Source organism: Cyprinodon tularosa, unplaced genomic scaffold (genome assembly GCF_016077235.1).
Source record: "Cyprinodon tularosa strain WSP-4 unplaced genomic scaffold, ASM1607723v1 ctg1251, whole genome shotgun sequence".
In the NCBI taxonomy this organism is placed as follows: Eukaryota; Metazoa; Chordata; class Actinopteri; order Cyprinodontiformes; family Cyprinodontidae; genus Cyprinodon; species Cyprinodon tularosa.
This window is the reverse complement of record NW_024038061.1, coordinates 3,326-27,719: the sequence shown is the minus strand read 5'-3', so window position 1 is coordinate 27,719 and position 24,394 is coordinate 3,326. Positions and strand designations below refer to the sequence as shown.

The 24,394-nt window shown below is 42.4% G+C and overlaps 1 protein-coding gene across 1 annotated transcript; it reads right to left on the bottom strand.

Annotated features, from left to right (window-relative positions):
• Window positions 1-21,743, bottom strand: LOC119777611 (opioid-binding protein/cell adhesion molecule homolog; the record flags this gene model as incomplete). The annotated part of the gene is made up of 5 exons (XM_038276565.1): window positions 1-901; window positions 10,938-10,973; window positions 13,557-13,708; window positions 13,823-13,943; window positions 21,605-21,743. Coding segments are annotated over 5 exons (549 nt in total), but the record flags the coding sequence as incomplete, so codon positions are not given.
• Window positions 21,744-24,394: the final 2,651 nt, after the last annotated feature.

The following is a 24,394-nucleotide window of genomic DNA, read 5'->3' as shown; positions in this document are numbered from 1 at the left end:
TTCTTTTTTAACATGAACAAGTTCACTTTATTTTTTCATTATGTAAAAATGACATGAGGTAAAACATTAAGCATCCAGAAATGATCATTGCAAAAAAAAATGAAATAAACTCTGTCACCATTTCTAAATACTTCATACTATTATGAACATACTTAACACTTGTGTGTACAGGTTATACTGGAGGAGAAGAAAAGACAACAAAGAATCCATGATGGAAATAATTACAACTCCATGTTTTCTCATGTTCAACATATTCAAGACTAAATATTCTCAGAAAACGAAAAAAATAAAGATTAGCAATACACAACTCCCATTTTATTATAATAATATATCGACGCTGAGAAGAAAAAATACTTTAAAGTCAAAAACAGTTCTGGTTGCAACAAACAGATTGAATGATGATATTTATACGTTATAATAAGATAAAGTCTGGCTCTCAGCTCCACTCTGTCACTTTGAGGTATTTATCGTTCACCTCTCACACCGGCTGGACATTTGCATTTTAATGCAGCTGAGAATAATATTCAATGGGATTAAAGATAAAAGAACCACTGCAATAAAATAGAGACATTTCAATAACAGTTAAAAACACAAACTTATATAATTTAGACAAAAATATTGAAAAAGTTCAGTTAAAATAAAAGAGAGAAACAACCAGAACTAAGTGGGTAAAATCAGTGCTTAGCAGGATCATCTGTTGTGCATCAGTTAAAGTTTCTGGTAGGAAAGAAAAAAAGGTGCGCACACACTCAAACACACACACCCCAAAACCAAACATTAGTTTTCAAATCCAGTCCTCTTTAAAAACGCAGCAGGAAGGGCAGAAATGCCATGAGGAGGAGACAGGTGTGAAAATGGACGACCTTGGCGCCTCCGCTGCCGTCCTGGACTGCCCTCGGTCCTGATGGGAGGAGAAGAAAACAGGCAGTCACTGATTCTGCTGGGTGACCTCCTGATCTGGTTACTGAATCTAATCCTGATCCGGTTCCTGATTCTAATCCTGATCATGATCCGGTTTCCGGAATATAATCCTGATCCTGATCTGGTTCCTGATCCTGATCTTGTTCCTGATCTGGTTCCTGAATCTAATTCTGATCCGGTTCCTGATTCTAATCCTGATCATGATCCTGTTCCTGAATCTAATCCCGATCCTGATCTGGTTCCTGAATCTAATCCTGATCCTGATCCGGTTCCTGAATCTAATCCTGATCCGGTTCCTGAATCTAATCCTGATCCTGTTCCTGAATCTAATCCTGATCCGGTTCCTGAATCTAATCCTGATCCGGTTCCTGAATCTAATCCTGATCCTGATCTGGTACCTGAATCTAATCCTGATCCTGAGCCGGTTCCTGATCCTGATCCTGTTCCTGATGTGGTTCCTGAACCTAAACCTGATCGTGATCCGGTTCCTGATTCTGATCCTGATCCAGTTCCTGAATCTAATCCTGATCCTGATCCAGTACCTGAATCTTATCCTGATCCTGAGCCGGGTTCTGATCCCGATCCTGTTCCTGAATCTAAACCTGATCCTGATCCGGTTCCTGATCCTGATCCAGTTCCTGAATCTAATCCTGATCCTGATCCAGTTCCTGATTCTAATCCTGATCCTGATCTCTGCTTACTGTCTTTACTGTAAAATCCTCCTGTTTGGATTAACTGAGTGTGCAACTGAGTGTGCAGCTGTTCACATAGCACATAGCACCTTCTGCTGCACTTTTCTACTGAGCACTTGTCAGTTTCACACGGTTTTATTTCTGATAGCAAGAAGTAGCTAGCCTAGGCTAGCGCTAGCTTAGCATTGCTATGGCTTCTCTCTCTCCCTCCCTTGACTCTTTTCCAACTCTTCCTTCTTCCTCTCCTCTCTCCTGCTCTCTGTGTCAGATGTTCAGTTATTCCTCTGCCTCCTTTAGTGATAATGGGATGTGTAATAAGTGTAGTATTTTTGTAGCTTTGGAGGCGAGGGTGTCAGAGTTAGAATCCAGGCTTCAGGCTGTTGAAGTAGGCCCCCCACGTAGCTGTCCTCCAAAAGTGCCTGAGCAGCCAGGCGATTGGGTAACTGTACGCAGAAAGCGTAGTCGTGGATCTCTGCCCACTGGTCACCACCAACCCGTTCACGTTTCTAACCGGTTTTCCCCACTCAGTGACACACCCACTGAGAAGCCCACTCTGGTGATTGGCAGCTCCATAGTCAGAAACGTGGCATTAGAGACACCAGGGACCATAGTCAAATGTTTGCCGGGGGCCAGAACGGGCGACATCAAATCCTACCTGAAACTACTGGCTAAGGATAAGGTTAAATACAGTAAGATTGTTATTCACGCTGGTGGTAATGACACCCGGTTACGCCGATCGGAGGTCACTAAAATTAGTGTTGCTTCGGTGTGTAAGTTTGCCAAAAAAATGTCGGACTCCGTAATTTTCTCTGGTCCCCTCCCTGATCTGACCAGTGATGACATGTTTAGCCGCATGTCGTCATTCAACCGCTGGTTGTCTAGGTGGTGTCCTGAAAACAACATGGGCTACATTAATAATTGGCAATCCTTTTGGGGAAAGCCTGGTCTGATTCAGAGAGACGGCATCCATCCCACTTTGGATGGTGCAGCTGTTCTTTCTAGGAATCTGGCCACATTATTAGTCCTCCAAAACCCTGACCACCCAGGGTGCAGACCAGGAAGCAGAGTTGTGGTATAACACACATCAACACACATCAAAGAAGTAAATCATGATAATCAAATTAAAATTAAAATAACTAAATTGGGGGGAAAGTTAAAACGATTAAATGTGGTCTGTTTAACATAAGATCTCTTTCCTCTAAAGTCTTCTGGTTAATGACTTGATTTGTGATAATCACATTGACTTGTTTTGCCTTACAGAAACCTGGCTGCAGCAAGAGGTTTATGTGAGCATAAATGAGGCAACTCCTTCAAGCTATTTAAATTTTCACATCCCCAGAAGTTCTGGGCGAGGAGGAGGAGTAGCAACAATCTTCCAGTCTGACTTACTGATTACTCCCAAAACAGTTAATACCTACAACTCTTTTGAACATTTTACCCTTAATTTCCCTGATCCAGATTTCAAGGCAACAAAACCTCTTCTTTTTGTAACTTTGTATCGTCCACCAGGTCCTTACTCTGAATGTTTAGATGAGTTTTCAGAGTTCCTTTCTGATTTGGTATTAAATACTGACAGGGTCATCATAGTGGGAGATTTTAACATCCATGCTGACATTGAAGGCGATAGCTTAAGAGCAGCCTTTAATGCTATCTTAGACACTATTGGCTTTGTTCAAAATGTGAATAGCCCCACACATTCTCATCTTCATACTTTGGATCTTGTGCTGACATACGGCATAGAATGTGAAGAAATAACAGTATTTCTTCATACAGAGTTCTCCTCCCCCAAAAGACAGTTCAGTTTTAGCGATTATTATCAGATAGTTCAACATCATTGACTCACACAGTATTATCTCACAACCCTGTCCTCTCTGACCACTTTCTAATAACCTTCAGGATTACTTTAACAGAGTTCTCCTCCCCCAAAAGAAGGTTCCATTTTAGTAGATCTTTATCAGATAGTGCAGTTATAAATTTTAAAGTATCTGCTTCACTTTCTCTCTCCTCTGTGTCGCTGAGCAGTGCTGCAGAGTGCAAAAGCTTAGCTTATTCCCCTTCACAGGTTGATGATTTTGTTGATGGGGTTGCTAGTTCTCTGCGTATTGCCTTAGACAACGCAGCTCCTTTGAAAATGAAAACCGTTAAAAATAGAAAGCTTGCTCCTTGGTTTAATGCAGAGCTGCGTACTTTGAAGCAAAATGCTAGGAAACTGGAGAGAAAATATCGCTCCACAGGCCTGCGGGAGTCCTTCCTAGTCTGGAAAAATAGTTTACTGCTGTATAAGAGGACCCTTTGTAAAGGAAGAGCAGCATACTTCTCCTCATTAATAGAGGAGAATAAGAATAATCCTAGATTTCTTTTTAATCCAGTTGCCAAACTCACCCAGAGCCATAGCTCTGTTGAACCGTCCATTCCACCTGCTCTTAGCAGGAATGATTTTATGGGATTCTTCATAAATAAGATTGATCTTATTAAAAATAAGATCATTAGCACTCCTCTATCCACAATTGGTTTGTCCCTAGAGGGTGGGGCAGCATCTGTGGTAATCATAGAATCTTAACCGGGTTTAGACTGCTTTGATCCAGTTGAACTTTCAGAGTTAGCAAAACTATTGTCTTCATCTAAGCCTTCAACTTGTATGTTAGATCCAGTTCCAACCAGGTTATTTAAGGAGGTATTCCCTTTGATATCCTCCTCCATTTTAGATGTGATTAATCTATCTCTGTTACAGGGATATGTACCAAAGGCTTTTAAGGTTGCTGGAATTAAACCTCTGCTTAAGAAACCGTCTCTTGACCCAGATGACTTGGTCAATTATAGACCTATATCCAATCTTCCTTTCTTATCCAAAATTCTTGAGAAAGTAGTTGCCAAACAAGTTTGCGATCACTTCCACCATAATGAACTTTTTGAAGAGTTTCAGTCTGGCTTTAGAGCTCATCATAGCACTGAAACAGCTCTGGGGAAAGTCACTAATGATATTCTCATGGCCTCAGATAATGGACTTGTATCTGTGCTCGTCCTGTTGGATCTTAGTGCTGCATTTGATACAGTTGACCATAATATTCTTTTAGAAAGACTTGAATATTTTGTTGGAATTAAAGGAACAGCACTAGACTGGTTTAAATCTTATCTATCTGATCGAATTCAGTTTGTTCATGTTAATGATAGATCTTCAACACGCTCAAAGGTTACCTGTGGAGTACCACAGGGATCAGTGCTAGGACCAATTCTCTTTACTTTATACATGCTCCCAATTGGTAGAATTATTAGACAGCATGGGATTAATTTCCACTGTTATGCTGATGATACCCAGCTATATCTGTCTATAAATCCAGATGAAGCTAACCCATTACATAGATTACAGGCATGTCTTGAAGACATAAAAACCTGGATGACTCTTAATTTTCTGCTTCTGAATGCAGACAAAACAGAAGTTATAGTCTTTGGACCAGAGTCTCTGAAAAAGAAGCTGATTAGCCAGTCACTTCATTTGGATGGGATTAAACTGATTTCAGATAATAAAGTAAAAAATCTTGGTGTTATTTTTGATCAGGACCTGTCATTTAAATCCCATATCAAAGAGGGTTCTAGAATTTCCTTCTTTCATCTGAGGAACATTGCAAAAATTAGAAATCTCCTGTCCAGGGGTGATGCTGAGAAACTAGTCCATGCATTTCTTACTTCAAGGCTGGACTATTGTAATTCTTTACTATCAGGAAGTCCACAAACTGTAGTTAAAAGCCTTCAGCTGATCCAAAATGCTGCAGCCAGAGTTCTAATGAAAATGAAAAAGAGAGATCATATCTCTCCTATCCTGGCTTCTCTTCATTGGCTTCCTGTTAAATGCAGAATAGAATTTAAAATCCTCCTTCTCACATATAAAGCCTTAAATGGCCAAGCTCCATCTGATATCAGAGATCTGATTGTTCCTTATGTTCCTAACAGAGCACTTCGCTCTCAATCTGCAGGTTTACTAGTGGTTCCTAGAATTTCTAAAAGTAGAATGGGAGGCAGATATTTTAGTTCTCAGGCTCCTCTCCTGTGGAACCAACTACCAGTTTTAGTCCGTGAGGCAGACACCCTGTCTACTTTTAAGGCTAGGCTTAAAACTTTCATTTTTGATAAAGCTTATAGTTAGGGTGGCTCAGGTTATCCTGAGCTATCTCTATAGTTATGCTGCTATAGGCTTAGACTTTTGGAGGACATAGGGACCCCCATTTCATCATTCTGCTTCATTCTCTCTCTGTTCTCCTATTCTGCAGAATCTGTTAGTTCAATCTCTAACCTTCTGCTCTCTCTGCTTTTCCTCAGAGTAGCTTTGCCTCGTCTGTTCCTGTTTGGCTGTGACGTCATCCTGGAAAGAAACATCAGCTGTGCTGCTTCCATCAACACCGTTGTTAATAGATGTTGGAGATCGGCCTGTTTTCCAGTGTGGTCCTGTTTCTCTGACCGTGACTGAGTGGATGTGTTCTCTTCGTCCTCTGGCATGGGAGCTGCCTTGGAGCTCGTCTGCCTGGCTGTGTGTTTCCTGGACGGGGCCGCCTTTTACAGCTGCTTTTTGTATCTCTGCTTCTGTCTCCTTGAACCCCAGTCGGCCTCGGCAGATGGCCGCTCACACTGAGCCTGGTTCTGCTGGAGGTTTCTTCCTGTTAAAAGGGAGTTTTTCCTCTCCACTGTCGCTACAAGCATGCTTAGTGTGAGGGATTGTATTTGAGTCAATGAGTCAATGCAATCAACTGGTTTTCCTTAGATAGAAAACTTTGTATCAATTTGACTGTATGATCTGGTTGAACTGTAAAGTGCCTTGAGATGATGTGTGTTGTGAATTTGGCGCTATATAAATAAACTGAATTGAATTGAATTGAAAATAAATCCGATCACATAATGAGATTGATTTATGTAGTTTGGGTTCAGGTGAGAAATGAATGAATATTTAAAATGATCTCATAGCTTTTATCTTTAGTTTTAAATGTATTTAAAGTGTTTTTAATCATTGATATTTCTCTCTGCTGCTGTTGGATCAAAGCTTTTTTAAACATGCAATTAAGGCAAAAACATCATCCAGTAACAAAGAACATTTACTTGATTACTGTACTTAAGTACTTTTTTGAGTATCTTTACTTCAGTGATTTTCTGCTAATCCTCTGTTTCTGTTTTTCATCCATCATGGCGGATAGTAGCCTTAAGGACTGAATCTGGACGCCACTGATTTACAGATTTAATTATGTTCCACCGATGAGAGAAACTTAATTAGAAGTTTATCATTAAGGCGTTGGTTGTTGCCATGAGGCCAAGTTGATCAGGAGAATGAGTCTCAGATCAGTTATAATTTCTAACATATTAAACCTTTAACCTCTATTCTATAATGGAAGAATGAGGAAAATCAAGACTCTCTTTTATTTTATCATTTGTTGTGTTTTTAAATTAGAAATACTAATAAAATATCTGTCCTTATTTCTAATGCTGAAGTTCTTTCCAGGTGGTGTAGAATCTATAGCAGGCGGTTCTATGCATCAATACATCAGAAGGTTTCTGAAAGTTACAGGTTCTTTAAAATTACTCTGAAAATTAGACAGAAATGTTCTAATGTTAGAAAATGAAATTTTTAATTTTCAACACTTAATTATGAATAAAAATGAGAACTAGTACTTCAACTTGATTAAATGTTTGACCGAGTAACTTTTCCTGTTAGTTGAGTAAGATTTTAGTATCGATACTTTTACTGAAGTACTGCTGTTGAATACTTCGTCCATCGCTGGTAAACAGCTGAGTTTTCTTCCTGAAGAGATGAAAGGATGAAGCGAAGCCATGGAGGGTTCACTGGGTTTATGCTTTGGTCACCATCAGGGAGCTCAGCTCTCACACTGACAGAGTGACACATGCATCTCGTGCACCATTGAATTTCTCTCTCCTAAACGAGTGCATCCACATACTGGGATCTGCAGACTGACACTAAAATATAGATCCTTACAAACCAGAACTTTAACCTCTAGTATCAACTTTTAAACTCAAAATTCTATACTTTTCATACTAGTTATTTTAAGTAATGTTTGTTAACAAGAAATTGGCTGAAATGCAGACATTTGATGGGAACTACTTTTCTTCCGCCTGGTGAGGACATAATGCTTCAGTAACGGGGGAGCATCATGTCACCAACAGATCAATATAGATGTTTAGGACGAGCTTTTTTAGCTCCATAAGGAGCCAAAATGTGACCTGATGATCGTGGGAAAACAACCTGATTAATCTCTACAGGTTTAAACTACAACATAGAAGATGCAGAACTGATGATGAGGATGGAGGAGGAAGAGCACAGGTGCTGCTAGAGTTCAGTTACAGAGTTTCAGATGCTGGGATTATTTAAGCTTTTTAACCAAACAGAAATGATCTGTTTAAGGAAAATTTCCTGACAAATGAATCATTTAAAGTCGATTATCTTGATCGAACAAAGTAAATGAAATAAAATATATTTTGTTAACTTTACAAAAACATAGAAGATGGTTCTCAGTACCGAGGTGTTCATCTGAAGAACAAACTGGACTGAACTCCCAGCACTGAGGCTCTGGATGAGAAAGGTCAGAGCAGAGTCTTCCTGCTGAGGAGACAGCAGGGGGCGCTCCTACAGACCTTCTATGACTCTGTTGTGGCATCAGCCATCTTGTATGGAGCCGTCTGTTGGAGCAGTGGCTTATCTGTAGCTGAGAGGAAGCGTCTGGATCAGCTGATTAGGAAGGCCAGCTGTGATTGGATGCCCTCTGGACTCAGTGCAGGAGGTGGGAAACAGATGGATCCTAACTAAATGAACATCTCTGTTGGATCATGTCTCCCACCCCAATGCATGAAGCTGGTGGTGAACTGGAGAGCTCCTTCAGTGTCAGACTGCTGCATCCTAAATGCACCAGGTAGCGTTATCACAGATCCTTCCTCCCAGCAGCTGGAAGACTCTAGAACCACCACTGTTCCCAACAACCTCAATCAGTTCTTCCATTCATGCTGATTTTGCAGTTTCTACCTTAAGCCTGGCGACACTGTGAGATTTTTGGGTCGATTTTCCAGGTGTGCGAGAATCTTTCGATCTCTAGCCTAGAGTACTCTAGAATCTAGTCTAGTCTCTAGACTTTCAGCCTGATGGTGCGTGGTCTAGTGTACAGGGGGTTACGAGCGGCGATCAGCCTCTCACGCCACCTCCCAATCAGGAACCGTGAGGTTGGGAGAAAATCAAACATGTTTGATTTAGTGGGCAAATAGCTCAGGGCACATGCACACAGAAGGATTCTTCTTCTTCTTCTTCCTCTCAGATGTAAACCCAGCAGCATGGCGGGGGGGCAATGAGTGAAATGGAGTTCTTTCTGTCAAATTGACAGACTGTAGTAGCCACGTTTGCTCAGCCATGTCTTTGTCCAAATACGTCGTTGTCTTTTCTTTTTAGGACTTTCAGCACAAAAATGCACAAATAGCCAAGGCAGCTTGTTCACTATAGTGAGCTTCATATTCCTCTATTTGTTTGGCTTCCAGATAGAAGAGTCAAAGCAGCTCCATCTCACTGTGGAGCTGAATGCTACCTAGTTTTTAGTTGCACAGTGTGAGCAGGTAGATCGCATCAGAGCGTCGGGCTGAACATAAATGGTGAGCTGTAAGCTCACACTGTACGACTAAACCCTGCGGTTAGTTGAAGTACAGTGTGAGCAGAAGCTGCGTGCAACGACTGAAAAAAATGGCACAGTGTACGGCCGGCTTTAGTCAGTTAAATAACCTGCTGCTGTCATTCTGCACATCTCTGATGTTGCTGCTATTTTCAAATATCCATCACTGTAAAAATGTCCACAGCTGCATATTGGTTATTAATTCTCCAGATGAACAGTTCTAAATTGTTAAAAACTTTTTCAGTATTGTATTGTTTATCCTTTTAACTCTTTACTATTATATTATTCTTATACATTTTTCTAAGGTCCACATTTATGTGACCATTTTTTCTATAATCTTTTTGCTGCTGAAACACCAGAATTTCCCCATTGAGGGACAATAAAGGGATTTTCTATTCTATTTTATTCTATTCTATAAAAATAAAACTTTATAAACTACTATGTTTTGCTATTTAAAATCAGTCCAATTAGCTATAACTGTAAATGTTTAAAATGTGGGTTTAAACATTTAGTGCAATGATTATGGCATTTATTTATGAGGTAAACATTTTCAAACATGGAACTGTTTTTCTTTTCCAGACGTGTTTCTGCTGCAGCAGATTATTTCATTTCCTCCCCAGAAGCAACCGAAGGCTGCAGAGGAAAGCCTGAAAATCAGTTTATTAAATACCTAAACATGAAGGTTTGAAGGCCCCACTGTTATACAGCAGCTACTTTATTCTAACTGTTAACAAACACATGAGGGGAATTATCAGCATCACCAAAGCAGACTCTACTTTAACAAGTATTAGATTATGGAATAAAAGATATTTAGAAGGAATATTTAAGGGACAGAATGATGGCTAACAGCAGCAGCTAATGATGTTTTAAAATAAATGATTATATCCTAAAATAAATACATTTTTAAAAGAGAAAGTAAATATTAAAATAAATTAAAATTACAATGTTTGATGATAAAATATTTGTCTTATTGTATGTTTTGTTTCCTTTCATATAGATATTTATTATTGATTGGATCATTCACTAATATTTACTCAATAAAAGTATTTAAATTGACTGAAATGACCAATAGAAACTTCTTTCTTTCCCACCTTTGATTTATGATCATTTAGGGATTTAGAGTGAGTTTGCTGAGTCATGGTTAGATGAGCAGAGGATGTAATCAGGACCTTCAGCTCCTGAAGGCTGTGAAGAAGCTAATGGAGGCCAGGATGTCTCCCTTCATGACATCACCGGTCCTCCTACTACAGCAGGATCAAACCCAGGAAGCAGCAGGTTCTCAAAGCTAGAGCTAAATGCACAGACTGACTGAAGGTCATAATAAATGGTAGAAGGTGATGAATACTTACAATGGGAGCATGCAACAATCACAATGAAGGCAGAGTCCCACAGAGGGCAGGAGGGAAGGGAAGAGATGAAACATGATTAATGAAAGCTGGTTTCATTTTCACAAAGAGTCACATTATCAGTGCGTGGCAGTTAGCGTTCACGTTTATCCTCTTCGTAATTCAGTCCCACAATCATTCTCATCTGAGGCCTTTAGAGCCAAAATGAAGGATTGAAAGATTATGAATTTGTTCTTTTCTAATGTGAAAATGACCGTTTATTTTTTCTGTTTCAGCATGCAGAAGCTGCTTTCTGACAGCGGCTGATAAACATGCAGGTGAGGAATACTAACCTTGTAACAGTGTGGAGCTAGTGGGCTGAATTACCGCTACATCAGGGAAACAAGTGCAAGAGAGAAACAAGTCGGAAAGACATGATTGGAGAAAAGCAGCAGGGTTTTATATTCTGGCTGCACAGACGCATCCTCAAGGGCTCAAACTGAAAAACTGCCAACAACTTTATTAAAGTGCAGGTGGAGCCCGGAGGCCGACTTACAATCTGCATGCTAATTCTCATTCAGGGATCATTGCATCTAGAATTATATCTCTAGAAACACTGACGACATTTTCTACGTCTGACATGGAGAAAGAAACTCCTTCCAGCAGCTCTGTGCTGACTGCTCACTGCTTTGCATTAAACTGAAAAAGTATTCACACCCATTAAAACGAAAACATGCATTTAAAACGAGTGACCTTTAGTGTGAAAGCTAACAACCAGCTGCCTTTGATTAAGTCCAAATTTTAATTGATCTCATCATGAAAGCTGCTTTTCTATAAATAGAGAATTTTTAGAGAAGACGAGTGAACAGGATGAATGGGAAGGAACACAGCAGACCAATGCTGTGAGTTAAAGCAACGTTAACTTTAGAAAGCGACATCCTGAACTTCTCTGCATCATTTCTACACAACAGTTACAGCAGCAGCCATTCAATATGGCTCTTACCAGTAAAACATCAGCCGAATGGCAGCCCACTTCCCTGCATCTCCCAGCAAAATCCTCCCCAAATTCCAGGCACTGGAGTGACCCCCCCCTTGCATATTATTTTACTCTGACTCCACTCTTTCACTGAATTACAGCGTCTGACTGGGAGATAACGCTTCTCTTTAGATCTTAGTGTCCACAAATCATGACAGAAAGAATATTTTAGTACAAAGATTGATGTTTAAAAATGAATTGTAGAGAACCAGCCAAGGACCAGCCAAGGACCAGCCAAGGACCAGCCAAGGACCAGCCAAGGACCAGCCAGGAACCAGCCAAGGACCAGCCAAGGACCAGCCAGGAACCAGCCAGGGACCAGCCAAAGACCAGCCAAGGGCCAACCAAGGACCAAGAAAGGACCAGCCAAGGGCCAGCCAAGAACCAGCCAGGGACCAACCAAGGACCAAAAAAGGACCAGACAAAGACCAGCCAAGGACCAGCCAGGAACCAGCCAGGGACCAGCCAAAGACCAGCCAAGGACCAGCCAGGAACCAGCCAGGGACCAGCCAAAGACCAGCCAAGGGCCAACCAAGGACCAAGAAAGGACCAGCCAAGGGCCAGCCAGGGACCAAGAAAGGACCAGCCAAGGGCCAGCCAACGATCAGTGAAGGACCAGCCAAAGACCAGCTGAGGGCCAACCAAGGACCAAGAAAGGACCAGCCAAGGGCCAGCCAAGAACCAGCCAGGGACCAACCAAGAACCAAAAAAGGACCAGACAAAGACCAGCCAAGGACCAGCCAGGAACCAGCCAGGGACCAGCCAAAGACCAGCCAAGGACCAGCCAGGAACCAGCCAGGGACCAGCCAAAGACCAGCCAAGGGCCAACCAAGGACCAAGAAAGGACCAGCCAAGGGCCAACCAAGGACCAAGAAAGGACCAGCCAAGGGCCAGCCAAGGATCAGTGAAGGACCAGCCAAAGACCAGCTGAGGGCCAGCCAAGAACTAGCCAGGGACCAGCCAAAGACCAGCCAAGGGCCAACCAAGGACCAAGAAAGGACCAGCCAAGGGCCAGCCAAGAACCAGCCAGGGACCAACCAAGGACCAAAAAAGGACCAGACAAAGACCAGCCAAGGACCAGCCAGGAACCAGCCAGGGACCAGCCAAAGACCAGCCAAGGGCCAGCCAGGAACCAGCCAGGGACCAGCCAAAGACCAGCCAAGGGCCAACCAAGGACCAAGAAAGGACCAGCCAAGGGCCAGCCAGGGACCAAAAAAGGACCAGCCAAGGGCCAGCCAAGGATCAGTGAAGGACCAGCCAAAGACCAGCTGAGGGCCAGCCAAGAACTAGCCAAGGACCAGCCAGGGACTAGCCAAGGACTAACAAGGGACCAGACAAAGACCAGCCAAGAATCGGCCAAGGGACAGCCAGGGATCAGCCAAGAACCAACCAGGGACCAACAAGGGACTAGCCAAGGGCAGGCCAAGGATCAGTCACGGACCAGCAAAAGACCATCCAAGGACGGGCGAAGAACGAGCCAAGGACCAACCAAGGACCAGCCAGGGACCAGCCAGGGACCAGCCAATTATCAGCCAAGAGCCAGCCAAGAGAAGTGGGGTAATTTCTAATGGCTGCTACTGTAGGTGTCTGAGCTCGGCTGCTTCTCTACCGTCAGGCCTTCATGGTGAAAACAAAACCGGATTTACTGGGAACCAACAGACCTGAAGAGGTTTGCCTTCCAGCTTCAGTCCAAGCTCAGTCTATGGTGGAGTGGTCTAGTCAAATCCCAACAGAACCAACTCAGAACTGAAATGTGATCTTAACCTTTTAACCTGCATAAACTTTACCTGACATCACTGTCTGAGATATGAATGCAGTACAACGTCAAAAAGTTCAATGGGTGTGAAAACTTTTGAAGGACACTGACTGGGTCTAAAAAAGGTGAAAACTAAAGAGACTCTGTTCATTCAGCTTTTTTTTATAGAAATAGACTCACCATACAAAAGGAAGCTGGTGTTTGAGCTGCCCAGCTTGTTGATGGCGACGCACGTGTAGTTCCCATAATCCCCATCGGTGACGTTATAGAAGGTGAGCTTAGACAGGGAGCCGCTGCTGACGATCTCCATGCCATCAAAACCGTTAAAGATCCTAAACAACACAAAGATGTTCTACTCTTATTAAAGTAAAACTGGCAGAAAGTTTATCATTATAACTTTATGACTCATATTTCCTTCTCCAAAATGTAAAGTTTGCATAATTTACCTTCTGTTGTCTCGGTACCACTCAAAGTCTGCCTCTGGCACAGCATCCGCCTCACACTCCAGCTCTCCTCTCTGACCCAGAGTCACTCCAGCATCTCTGCCGTCTGAAACGCTCGGAGCGTCTGGAAGAAGTCGGCAGCAGAGAGACGTTCAGGGAAGCTTCCTGCTACACAGCTCAGCTTTAAACGTAATCTAGATTAGCTTCAGGTTCATTTATCACAGTGGAAAATTACAAGAAGAAATGACTGCTTTAGTTAAAAAGTAGAAAAACCTGCACTAAACTTTGGAACAATAAAAAAAAAATCTTTTGTTTCACTTAAATGTATTAGTTTTTCTCAAATAAAATTTATCAGATGGTTTTAAAGTCTAAATGTTGATTTATTAGAAATATGTTTTTCTAGCTTCAGACAAAGAAAGAATCTGCATTCATAAAAAGTGAAATTATAATTTATAACAGATAATAAACAGGTTTTATGCTTTGTTATAACTTTATTTTTCAAATCGGAAAATACACATTTTTACCATTCCATACATTATTAACGTACTTTGGAATAAAGTAGTGACCACATTCAAAACTGTGTTTATTTCAAATAGTGAATACGTACAGATACTTTGCACCAACTATATTGATGACGGTCAAAGGATTCCTGAAAACTTAGAGGTTTTTAAAAGCTCAATAGTTTAAATTGTTTTTTAACAAACTGAAGAACCTGAAAAGCTTCAGAGTTTTTAAAATCATCTCTATATGATAACATTTCACCTAATAACTAAAATGCAGTGCAGACTGCAGTAGCAGGAACGGCGCCTCGCCGATGGTGTGCAGTGCTGCTCACATCTACTCTGAATCAGTGAGGTGATGAGGTCACATTCAGCAGTGAACCGATAAACCTTTAGTGACTCTATTACCTTTGACCTGAAGTAGATATTTACCTGGAAACTAAATGTTTCAGTTATTGTTTCCACGATTAAGGTTTTTAATCCCAGGTAAAGGGAAATTATTGGTTTCAAACCATAATTTTTTTTTTTAAGTTAAAACATCACATTTTAAATTCACTAAATGAAATTTCACTTCTTTCGGTGCAGTTTGACTAAAAACAGAGAACTGAACTTTTCACAGGATTGGAGAAACAGGCGATCATTCCAGCTCATCGATGACGTTCAGTCTGAGCTCATCAGACCAACATCTGGACAGATGGCTTCCAAACAAACATTTAGCCAACGTCCACCGGTGGACATCAAATAGAGGTCCACCGGTGGACCTTTATCGGCTAAATGTCCACCGGTGGACGTCAGATAAAGGTCCACCGGTGGACATTTATCCGATGCGTGTTCCGAGCTGACGGAGCTCAGGAGGCTGATCTCTGCTGGAGGCTTTGCAGGCTGTTCCTCCTTCATCAGCTTCAAATCCACAGAAATAGAAACTAGAACTTTCTAAACATATGAACACTTTAGAAAATGAAAGAATATTTGAACAGAGATCAACTAATTTGAAAAGTATGTTTTTTTTATGGGAAGCCTAATTGTCCTGCAAGTGATTTATATGGAAGTAAATCTGTGTTGCTGGGATTTGAATTAAAAATGCCACTAAGCAGTTGTGGTGCCTTGATACGGAAGGAAAACCAGCATCATGGAACCGGTCATGCAAGCTAACGCTAACTCAACTACAGAAAAATGAAAGTAATAAACTCACCGTTGAGTTAGCGTTAGCTTGCATGACCGGGTCCGTCATGCTGTTTTTCCTTCAATATGAGCGCCACATGCGTCACGTCACGTGACTAAGAAAACGTAACGGGATTGGCTGGGTGTTGGACGCCACAGTCCATTGCTAATGTCTGTGACCTGAAGTAACCCTTCCCTTTTTACGCTGAATTTAGACACCACAGTGAAATAGAGCCAGTTGAATCTCAGGAGGCTGAAAATATTGAGTTTGAATTTTGAAAGGTTGAATTTTTTTTATATGCTGATTTTTTTTAACACTGAAAAATTAAACTGAAAAATAAGTATTGAAAATGTAACCACTTTGAAATAGTGATGTGAATTTTTAGCTTGAAGAAAAAATAACATGAAGTTTCAACTGTGTAGAAATAATGACAATACAGTTTTTTTTTTTAGGTCTAAAATGTGTTCTGAATATATTCTAACACTGAAACAGTAAGTACAAACATACAACATTTAAATTTCAGTGCCATTTTTAATTCAAATCCCAGCGGCACAGATTTACTTCCATAGATTTAGTTTAAAACTTTAACTGACTTTAGTTTATCTCCCACTAAAATCAGCCAGACTGTTTATCCAGTCAGATTATTAATCTGCATATAGATAATAAATCCAGACTGCATCTAATCCTGAATGCGTCTCAAATACACATAGAAAAACCTTTAAAATGCTTAAAGACTTTATGGAGCAACTGAGACATTTTATGTGTTTCTTAAGAGATGAAATATTTAAATATATGAGGAAGTGCCTCTCTATGAAGGAAGGAGGAGAAAAATCAATAAAATGAGTTAAAGGGCGACTGAGGAAGAAGAAGACAAGCGGAGAAATGTGGAAGATTTCCATTTAAAAGCTTAGCAGTGGCATTTTGTATCAGTGACTGTCTGGATGTTTCACCTACTTATCTGAAAATGAAGAGCCACAATAATCAAGTCCAGATGAAATAACACAGGAGTGACCTTTTTCTAAATGTGCAGCAGAAAGAAAAGACTCATCTCACTTTGTCTGTCTGAGCTTTAAACAACGCCGCAAATCAAATCCAATAAGAATCATTCAGTGCAGGAAAAATGTCAGTAAAGCTGAGATTCCTAATCAGGAATATATCAGTGGCAGCAGACTTTAATGGGACATGATGGAGAATTATCGTCACAAAAAAAGGAAATGATGGCCTCAACAGAAAATCTGATACTAATTATATTAAGGGAACAGTTTTATATTAATACATCAAATCTGAAATTATTTATTACATGTTTGAATAATGAAAGTAAAGCAAATAATACAAGCTGAAATGAAAGCAGACAAACTGCAGAGTAAAACCATCAGTTAGCCTGTTAGCCTGTTAGCATGGCCTCCTGTCAGCGTATTGTTTAATAAAGACACGCCTTCATTTAAGGATGTTAAATAATGCAACAGAACAAAGATTTACCATCAGTCATATCTAGGAGAAATTATACAAAACATTCACCTAAAAAATAAAAATAAAATAATGGATGGAAGCATTACTGAAGGTTTTTTTGTGCATTTAGTCCTTTTATGAATAAATACATGGAATAAATGTGAACAGATAAAACTAGTGGGGCAGTTTTACTGAAAACTATTCAGTCTAAGCAGCAGGCCAGTTCCTGGCTCTGATGATGATTCATGTCTGTAGTTTGTTTTTCTTTACTTTAGACGTTTAATTCCAGTTTCCAGTTAAACAGCAGGAAGCCTTCAGAAAGCTGGTTCTGCAGTACGGCGGCCATGAAGGCATCCGGCGCCAGCAGACGACCTATGATCGGTTGTTCTGATTGCAGGACGCCTGCTGATGACCTTCCTGCAGGAACGTTTCTCCAGTGATGCTGGTATTGATCTCTGACCTCTTTGTCTTCAGGCTTTTCTAGGCTCAGCAGCATTTTATATGCAATCCTGCATTCTCTAATTGAACAGCTGAATGCATAGAAGGTAAACCTGCCTCTCAACAGGTGGAGGTTAAATTCAGCAGGAGGCAGAGCGAAGCGATAAACAGGGACATGCCATCAATAAGACGAGCCGGTTTACACTATTTAATCTATTTTAAAAAGGTCACTTCTAACTTTAGTGTTAATGCAATAATTTGGTCACTGTACAACATTTCTATCTCTGTAGAAATAGAAACTAGGATAGATGAACTGATTGTTGCTCTGTGCAGGTGGCTAACTGAGCCTAGCGGTAATGCAAGGCTCACAGGAGCAGCTCTAGTCTATGTTTTCCTCGTGCATCGTCTGTTTATGGGTGATTCTTTAACTACGGGTGTCAGGAATCCAGTCTTTGTGGATTGTTTCTGTGTTTCCTCTCCTCCTCCACCAGGTGGTGCCCCGTCCTCATTGGGTCTCCCTGCACACCTGCAGCTCGTTGCCTCATTACCTGTGGAGTGCTCTTAAGCTGCTGACTGCCACTACCTCGAGGCCAGAGTGTTTGCCAGTTTTGGGTACTCTAGCCAAGCTGAGTTTGCTGAGTCAAACTGAGTTTCTTGTTTTCCTGAGTTTTAATCTTGCTGTTTTTGTCTTTGCCTCTCAGCAGGAAGTCATTCTGCAAACTGGATGTTTCGGACCTTCTCTCCCCTGGAAGGATCTTCTAAGAACCAAACTAAGCTGAGCTCTGCAATAACCCGTTCAAGTACCGCAGGAAATCTAACTTGTAGTCAGCTTCTCCGTTCACCAAGGATCAACCGCACTCTGGGTAAACCTGTCCACCCTCCATCAAACAAGACAATCACTGGAACATCCCACACAGACTGGATTCAATAAAAGACACCTTTTCTGGAAACTTCCGGTTGGACAGTGTTCAGAGCAGCACTGGACTCATCTCATTATAATAATAAACCTGTTAAACTTTTCCCTGGTCTCTCTGTTTGGTCTTCTGCATTTTGGGTCAGATCTTTAATTAAATCATGACAACGGGCATTATTGGCCTTGCAAACTTGAAGAGAAAAAGTATAATATAACATAAATTCTCACAATGTAATCGGTTAGCATAACTAGTCAAGTTTGAAGATTCATAAGAGCTGATATTTTAAGACAAATTGGTGTTTTTTAACAGATTTCCCAACTCGGCTGGCACAAATATTATTTCCATCACATATAAATATTTGTCATTTATTCTAAAATACTATGATACACATAATGTTTTTTCATATTTACTTTTAACTGTTTATGTCTTTATTGTAAAACAGATACATTTAAAGATTAGGTAAATTAATTGTGATGAAGACAAGAAGTTCGCCATAACCCGAAATATAGCATTGGAATAGCAAGATACATTTCAAGGTGTAAAAACTTGTGTTTTTAATTAAAGCAGAACATTATCTCTTAAGTTATGAAGAAGGTTTTAATCAGTGATTAGAATTTTGCAACAATTTATTTAAAAACAAATGGTGTGTTTGAAATGACTGGTTGTTGTGGAAATTACAATGAATGGACCATACAGTAAACAAACCTTTCTTTTTTAAAACTTTATGGAGCACCCAGTTCAAGAATTCACTAAGTACATTAATATTGAATAGGGATGGGAATCGAAAACCGGTTCCTGTTCAGAACCGGTTCTGTATTTTCCGATTCCATGGCATCGTTTGGCAGCTCGCTGAATGATTCCTTTTTTGATTCCCGCAGCACCAGAGCCTAGAGCGCCGGCTCTGGGGAGCACGACTTACGTCACGTTTTTTACGCAAGTTACGCACACGGCGTTCAGTAAGCAAGTACGGAAGACAACGAGCTGCGGTCACTTTGTGAATCAAAGCCCCGTCTTTCCTTAGCCCAGAGGGTAGATCAGGAAATCCAGCTCTATAAAAGCTTGCCCTCCATCCCCTGCAGGGATAGCGCCACACTGTGGTGGTGGAACAAGCAAGATACGCTGCCCTTGCTATCTGACTGGCTGAAAACTACCTCTGTGTGCAGGCTTCCTCCACCCCATCTGAGAGGGTGTTCTCCATGGCTGGAGACACCATAAGCGCTGAAAGATCCCGTATCCTTCCAGAAAAAGCAGATATGCTCATCTTTCTGCAAAAGAACTGTTAATTTTCCCTGCTACTGTATTATAATTAGTATTTTTTGTTATTTAAAATAGGTTATTATCCCATCATTTGTTATTAGACATTGTTGGTTATTAAGTTTGTTCTTGTATTCATTTTTCATTTAAACACAGATGTTACTCCAGTTTCACATTTCCTGTGGACATCTTGATCTTGTTGAGTTTGTAAGATTGTGCAATAGTTAAGTAAACAAAGTGGATTCTGATAATCAAACAGTTTGTTCTCCTTTTTCCCCCAAATTGGAATCGAAAAAAGAATCGATAAAGAATCGAATCGTTTCATAGAATCGAAAAGGGAATCGGAATCGTGAAAATCTTTTCAATTTACAACCCTAATATTGAATAATATTATTAAATATTATTTTATATCTTTTCCATATCCATAACTGTTTTTATGTTCCTGTATTTATATTTTTGTATTTTCTGTAAAGTGACCTTGAGTGTCCAGAAAGGTGCTGTTAAATAAAATTTATTATTATTGTTATTAAATAATAGTAAATAATAATGATAAATAAATACATTATTAAATAATTGTCATGATCTGGCCTGTTTGCTCCTCCCTAATTAGTAATTCCTCTCACCTGCCCTCTTCCTTCCCTGCCTCAATTATAATTAATTCCCCTCACCTGTTTCCTCTGGTTTATATTCAGTTCAGCCTGAGCATTCAGCGCCAGATCATTTCTTGTCTTTCTGTCAGTCTGTTGTTTCAGTTTTAGTTCATGGTTCGTGTCCTGGATCCTAGCTGCCAGTGGAAAGAGAGTTTTAGAGTTTGTCTCGTCTCCTGATCGTCCACTGTTCCTCCCCCGCAGAGTCCTCTGGGTTTTTGGCTCAATATGTGGGGAGGTTCAGTTTTTATCCAGTAAGCCTGGCTCCAGGGAGGAGACCAGTTTAAAGTCCTGCTTCAAGTTCCGGCCTGCAGTGTCCGCGAGCCACAGCTCCACTTTTGTTTTGTTTGTTATTTAATAAACCTTTTGAACTTTCCTACTGACTGTCTCTTCTTGAATACTGGATCCATCTGTCCGCTTTCCTGACAATAATAATAAATCAATTGCAGTTGTGCAAAATGCTTAGCATGTAAATTATAGTGAGAAACATGTCAAACGTTGTCTAAAAAAGTGTTTTTTATAATATTACCACTTTGGTGTAATAATAAAATGAGATCAATAAAATGTGAGAGAGCAAGGGCCTTGTATGTGTATCTATGAGTTGCGCCTAATTTCCACCAATGTGGTGGAAATTACAACCTGACAGAAATTGGCAGGAAAATCTATGCTAGCATCACACAGAATTTTATGCTTAAAAAATACATCTATGTGTGTTAAAATAACAATTCATTTACAAACTGAGTTGATGTCACTGCATGTTTGGAAATTACATACAATAGAGCCAGCGGGGATTCCCAGCGCTGCCTCCCAGCGGTATGCTGGAGGTCTGGAGCTCCCAACAAGAACTGTGGATTTTAGGGGGATTATAATTCTGATTAACAGAGGATGTTTGGAGGTGGACTTTATCACAAAAAAATGCGTTAAAACTATTTTAAAAACGTATTTTAAAAAGCCAAACTGCTCTCTTTCTTGAAGCTAAAGAACACAGCAGATAAACGACCAGAGCGTTGAAACGTCAAAGTAACGTGAACACAGATTGATCGAGCGTCCAGATTTTCAGGTTTACGCATTTTTGAAACTTTGATGTGAACGCAGCATTAGGCTACATTAACACTGAGCACATATTGCAGTCTGACGGTAATCCAGGTGTGCTGTCCTTAAACAAGTGAAACATCATTGCAATGTTTCAGCTGATGAGATAAAGGATGCTACCTGAGCCTGGATAAGTGATTCTAACTCCGTCCTTACAGAGAATCTAAAGAGACAAAGCTCTGTCTAGAAGGTCACATGCTGCCCAGTAAGTGGAGGTTAATCACTGGGAGCAATGGTCTCATCTGCTTAAAGAGCCAGAGTGTGACTTCTGTCAAGCCCAGTTTAAACATCATTAATAATGTAAATGAGAGAAGAAGGAATGGACTCACAGTTGACGGTGATGTCTACAGTCTGTACGTCTGTGTCGATATCATTGACTGCCGTGCATTGGTACACCCCGGCCCTCTGTCTGGAGATGGATGAGATTTCCAGCAGCTCATCATCTGAAGCCAGATCCCCTGTGAGAGATCAGACACAGGGAGTGGAGAGGGTCGTTAACGCTTAATATGATGAGTCAACATCTGTGGCCTCATTTGGCTTCAGTGTCGCACCTCTTCATTCTGCTGCATGAGAGAAGAAGGGAGATGATTACAGGGCTAATGGAGAGTTTATAAAACGGTTACTCATCATTTCTGTTTCCTTGCGTTTGGATTGTGATGAACAACATCAACAGTTTCATTCTGAGGCTTTAGAAACGTCCTGCGGGGCTAAAAACGGCAGGATTTACAGCAATGAGGGGAGGTTCCTTCATGTTTGCAGCGCAGCACTTTGATCTGACATGACCAGACAGTGTTGAAGCTGCTAAATATGCTGACATCTGCCCACTGCTGTCAACCATTCATGCACCTGTTTGGTCTCCTTACAAAGAGGCCTTCTTCTGCACGCTGACATTTTCCAAGTAGGACACTTGATTAGTGCTTTGTTCAGCCTCCACTCATTATGTCTCGTCTGTCAGCGTATTATTCTCCTCTTTAGTCTGCCTCTCATGTCTGGTGCTGATATAGGAGAACATGAACAGGATAAAACACCAGATCTTTCCTTTTACTGCTGGAAGAATGGGGCATGCTTTAATAAAGCATTCAGCGCAGAAAACAAAGCGGCATAATTGACTAAAGGTTCCCTCCAAAGATGTACGAGGTGACAGTCATAAATTGCTCCCAGGCTAAGCCGGCTGCGTTCGGTACATTCCTGAAGGCACCAGGGAAGCCTGTTATGGAGAGAAAGGTTCCCTCAGACACTCGTTACCTGATGAGGAGCATCCGGAGGCCTGGAAGTCTGCAGGTTCTAGTTTCTGCTTTTCCTTCAGGTACAGTAGCAGCCATTCAACATTTCCCCTATTTCCTTGATGGGCCCTTGGCTGGTCCCTGGCTGGCTCCTGGCTGGCCCTTGGCTGGCTCTTGGTTGGTCCTTGGCTGGTCCTTGGCTGGCCCTTGGCTGGTCCTTGTTTGGTCCTTGGCTCGTTCCTGGCTGGTCCTTGTTTGGTCCTTGGCTAGTCCATGGCTGGTTCTTTGTTGGTCCTTGGCTGCTCCTTGGCTGGTCCTTGGCTGGCCCTTGGTTGGTCCTTGGCTGGTCCTTGGCTGGTCCTTGGCTGGTCCTTGGCTGGTCCTTGGCTGGCCCTTGGCTGGCTCTTGGCTGGCCCTTGGCTGGCTCTTGGCTGGTCCTTGGCTGGTTCTTGGCTGGCCCTTGGCTGGTCCTTGGCTGATCCTTGGCTGGTCTTTGGCTGGCTCTTGGCTGGTCCTTGGCTGGTTCTTGGCTGGTCCTTGGCTGGTCTTTGGCTGGTCCTTGGCTGGTCTTTGGCTGGCTCTTGGCTGGTCCTTGGCTGGTCTTTGGCTGGCTCTTGGCTGGTCCTTGGCTGGTTCTTGGCTGGTCCCTGGCTGGCTCTTGGCTGGCCCTTGGCTGGCTCTTGGCTGGCCCTTGGCTGGTTCTTGGCTGGTCCTTGGCTGGTCTTTGGCTGGCTCTTGGCTGGTCCTTGGCTGGTCCTTGGCTGGCTCTTGGCTGGTCTTTGGCTGGCTCTTGGCTGGTCCTTGGCTGGTTCTTGGCTGGTCCTTGGCTGGTCTTTGGCTGGTCCTTGGCTGGTCTTTGGCTGGCTCTTGGCTGGTCCTTAGCTGGTCTTTGGCTGGCTCTTGGCTGGTCCTTGGCTGGTTCTTGGCTGGTCCTTGGCTGGTCTTTGGCTGGCTCTTGGCTGGTCCTTGGCTGGTCTTTGGCTGGCTCTTGGCTGGTCCTTGGCTGGTTCTTGGCTGGTCCCTGGCTAGCTCTTGGCTGGCCCTTGGCTGGCTCTTGGCTGGCCCTTGGCTGGTTCTTGGCTGGTCCTTGGCTGGTCTTTGGCTGGCTCTTGGCTGGTCCTTGGCTGGTCTTTGGCTGGCTCTTGGCTGGTCCTTGGCTGGTTCTTGGCTGGTCCCTGGCTGGCTCTTGGCTGGCCCTTGGCTGGCTCTTGGCTGGCCCTTGGTTGGTCCTTGGCTGGCTCTTAGCTGGCCCTTGGCTGGCTCTTGGCTGGTCCTTGGCTGGTTCTTGGCTGGCCCTTGGCTGGTCCTTGGCTGATCCTTGGCTGGTCTTTGGCTGGCTCTTGGCTGGTCCTTGGCTGGTTCTTGGCTGGTCCTTGGCTGGTCTTTGGCTGGTCCTTGGCTGGTCTTTGGCTGGCTCCTGGCTGGTCCTTGGCTGGTCTTTGGCTGGCTCTTGGCTGGTCCTTAACTGGTCCTTGGCTGATCCTTGGCTGGTCTTTGGCTGGCTCTTGGCTGGTCCTTGGCTGGTTCTTGGCTGGTCCTTGGCTGGTCTTTGGCTGGCCCTTGGCTGGTCCTTGGCTGGTCCTTGGCTGGTCTTTGGCTGGCTCTTGGCTGGTCCTTGGCTGGTCTTTGGCTGGCTCTTGGCTGGTCCTTGGCTGGTCCTTGGCTGGTCCTTGGCTGGCTCTTGGCTGGTCCTTGGCTGGCTCTTGGCTGGTCCTTGGCTGGCTCTTGGCTGGTCCTTGGCTGGCTCTTGGCTGGCTCTTGGCTGGTCCTTGGCTGGTTCTTGGCTGGCTCTTGGCTGGTCCTTGGCTGGTCCTTGGCTGGCTCTTGGCTGGTCCTTGGCTGGCTCTTGGCTGGTCCTTGGCTGGCTCTTGGCTGGCTCTTGGCTGGTCCTTGGCT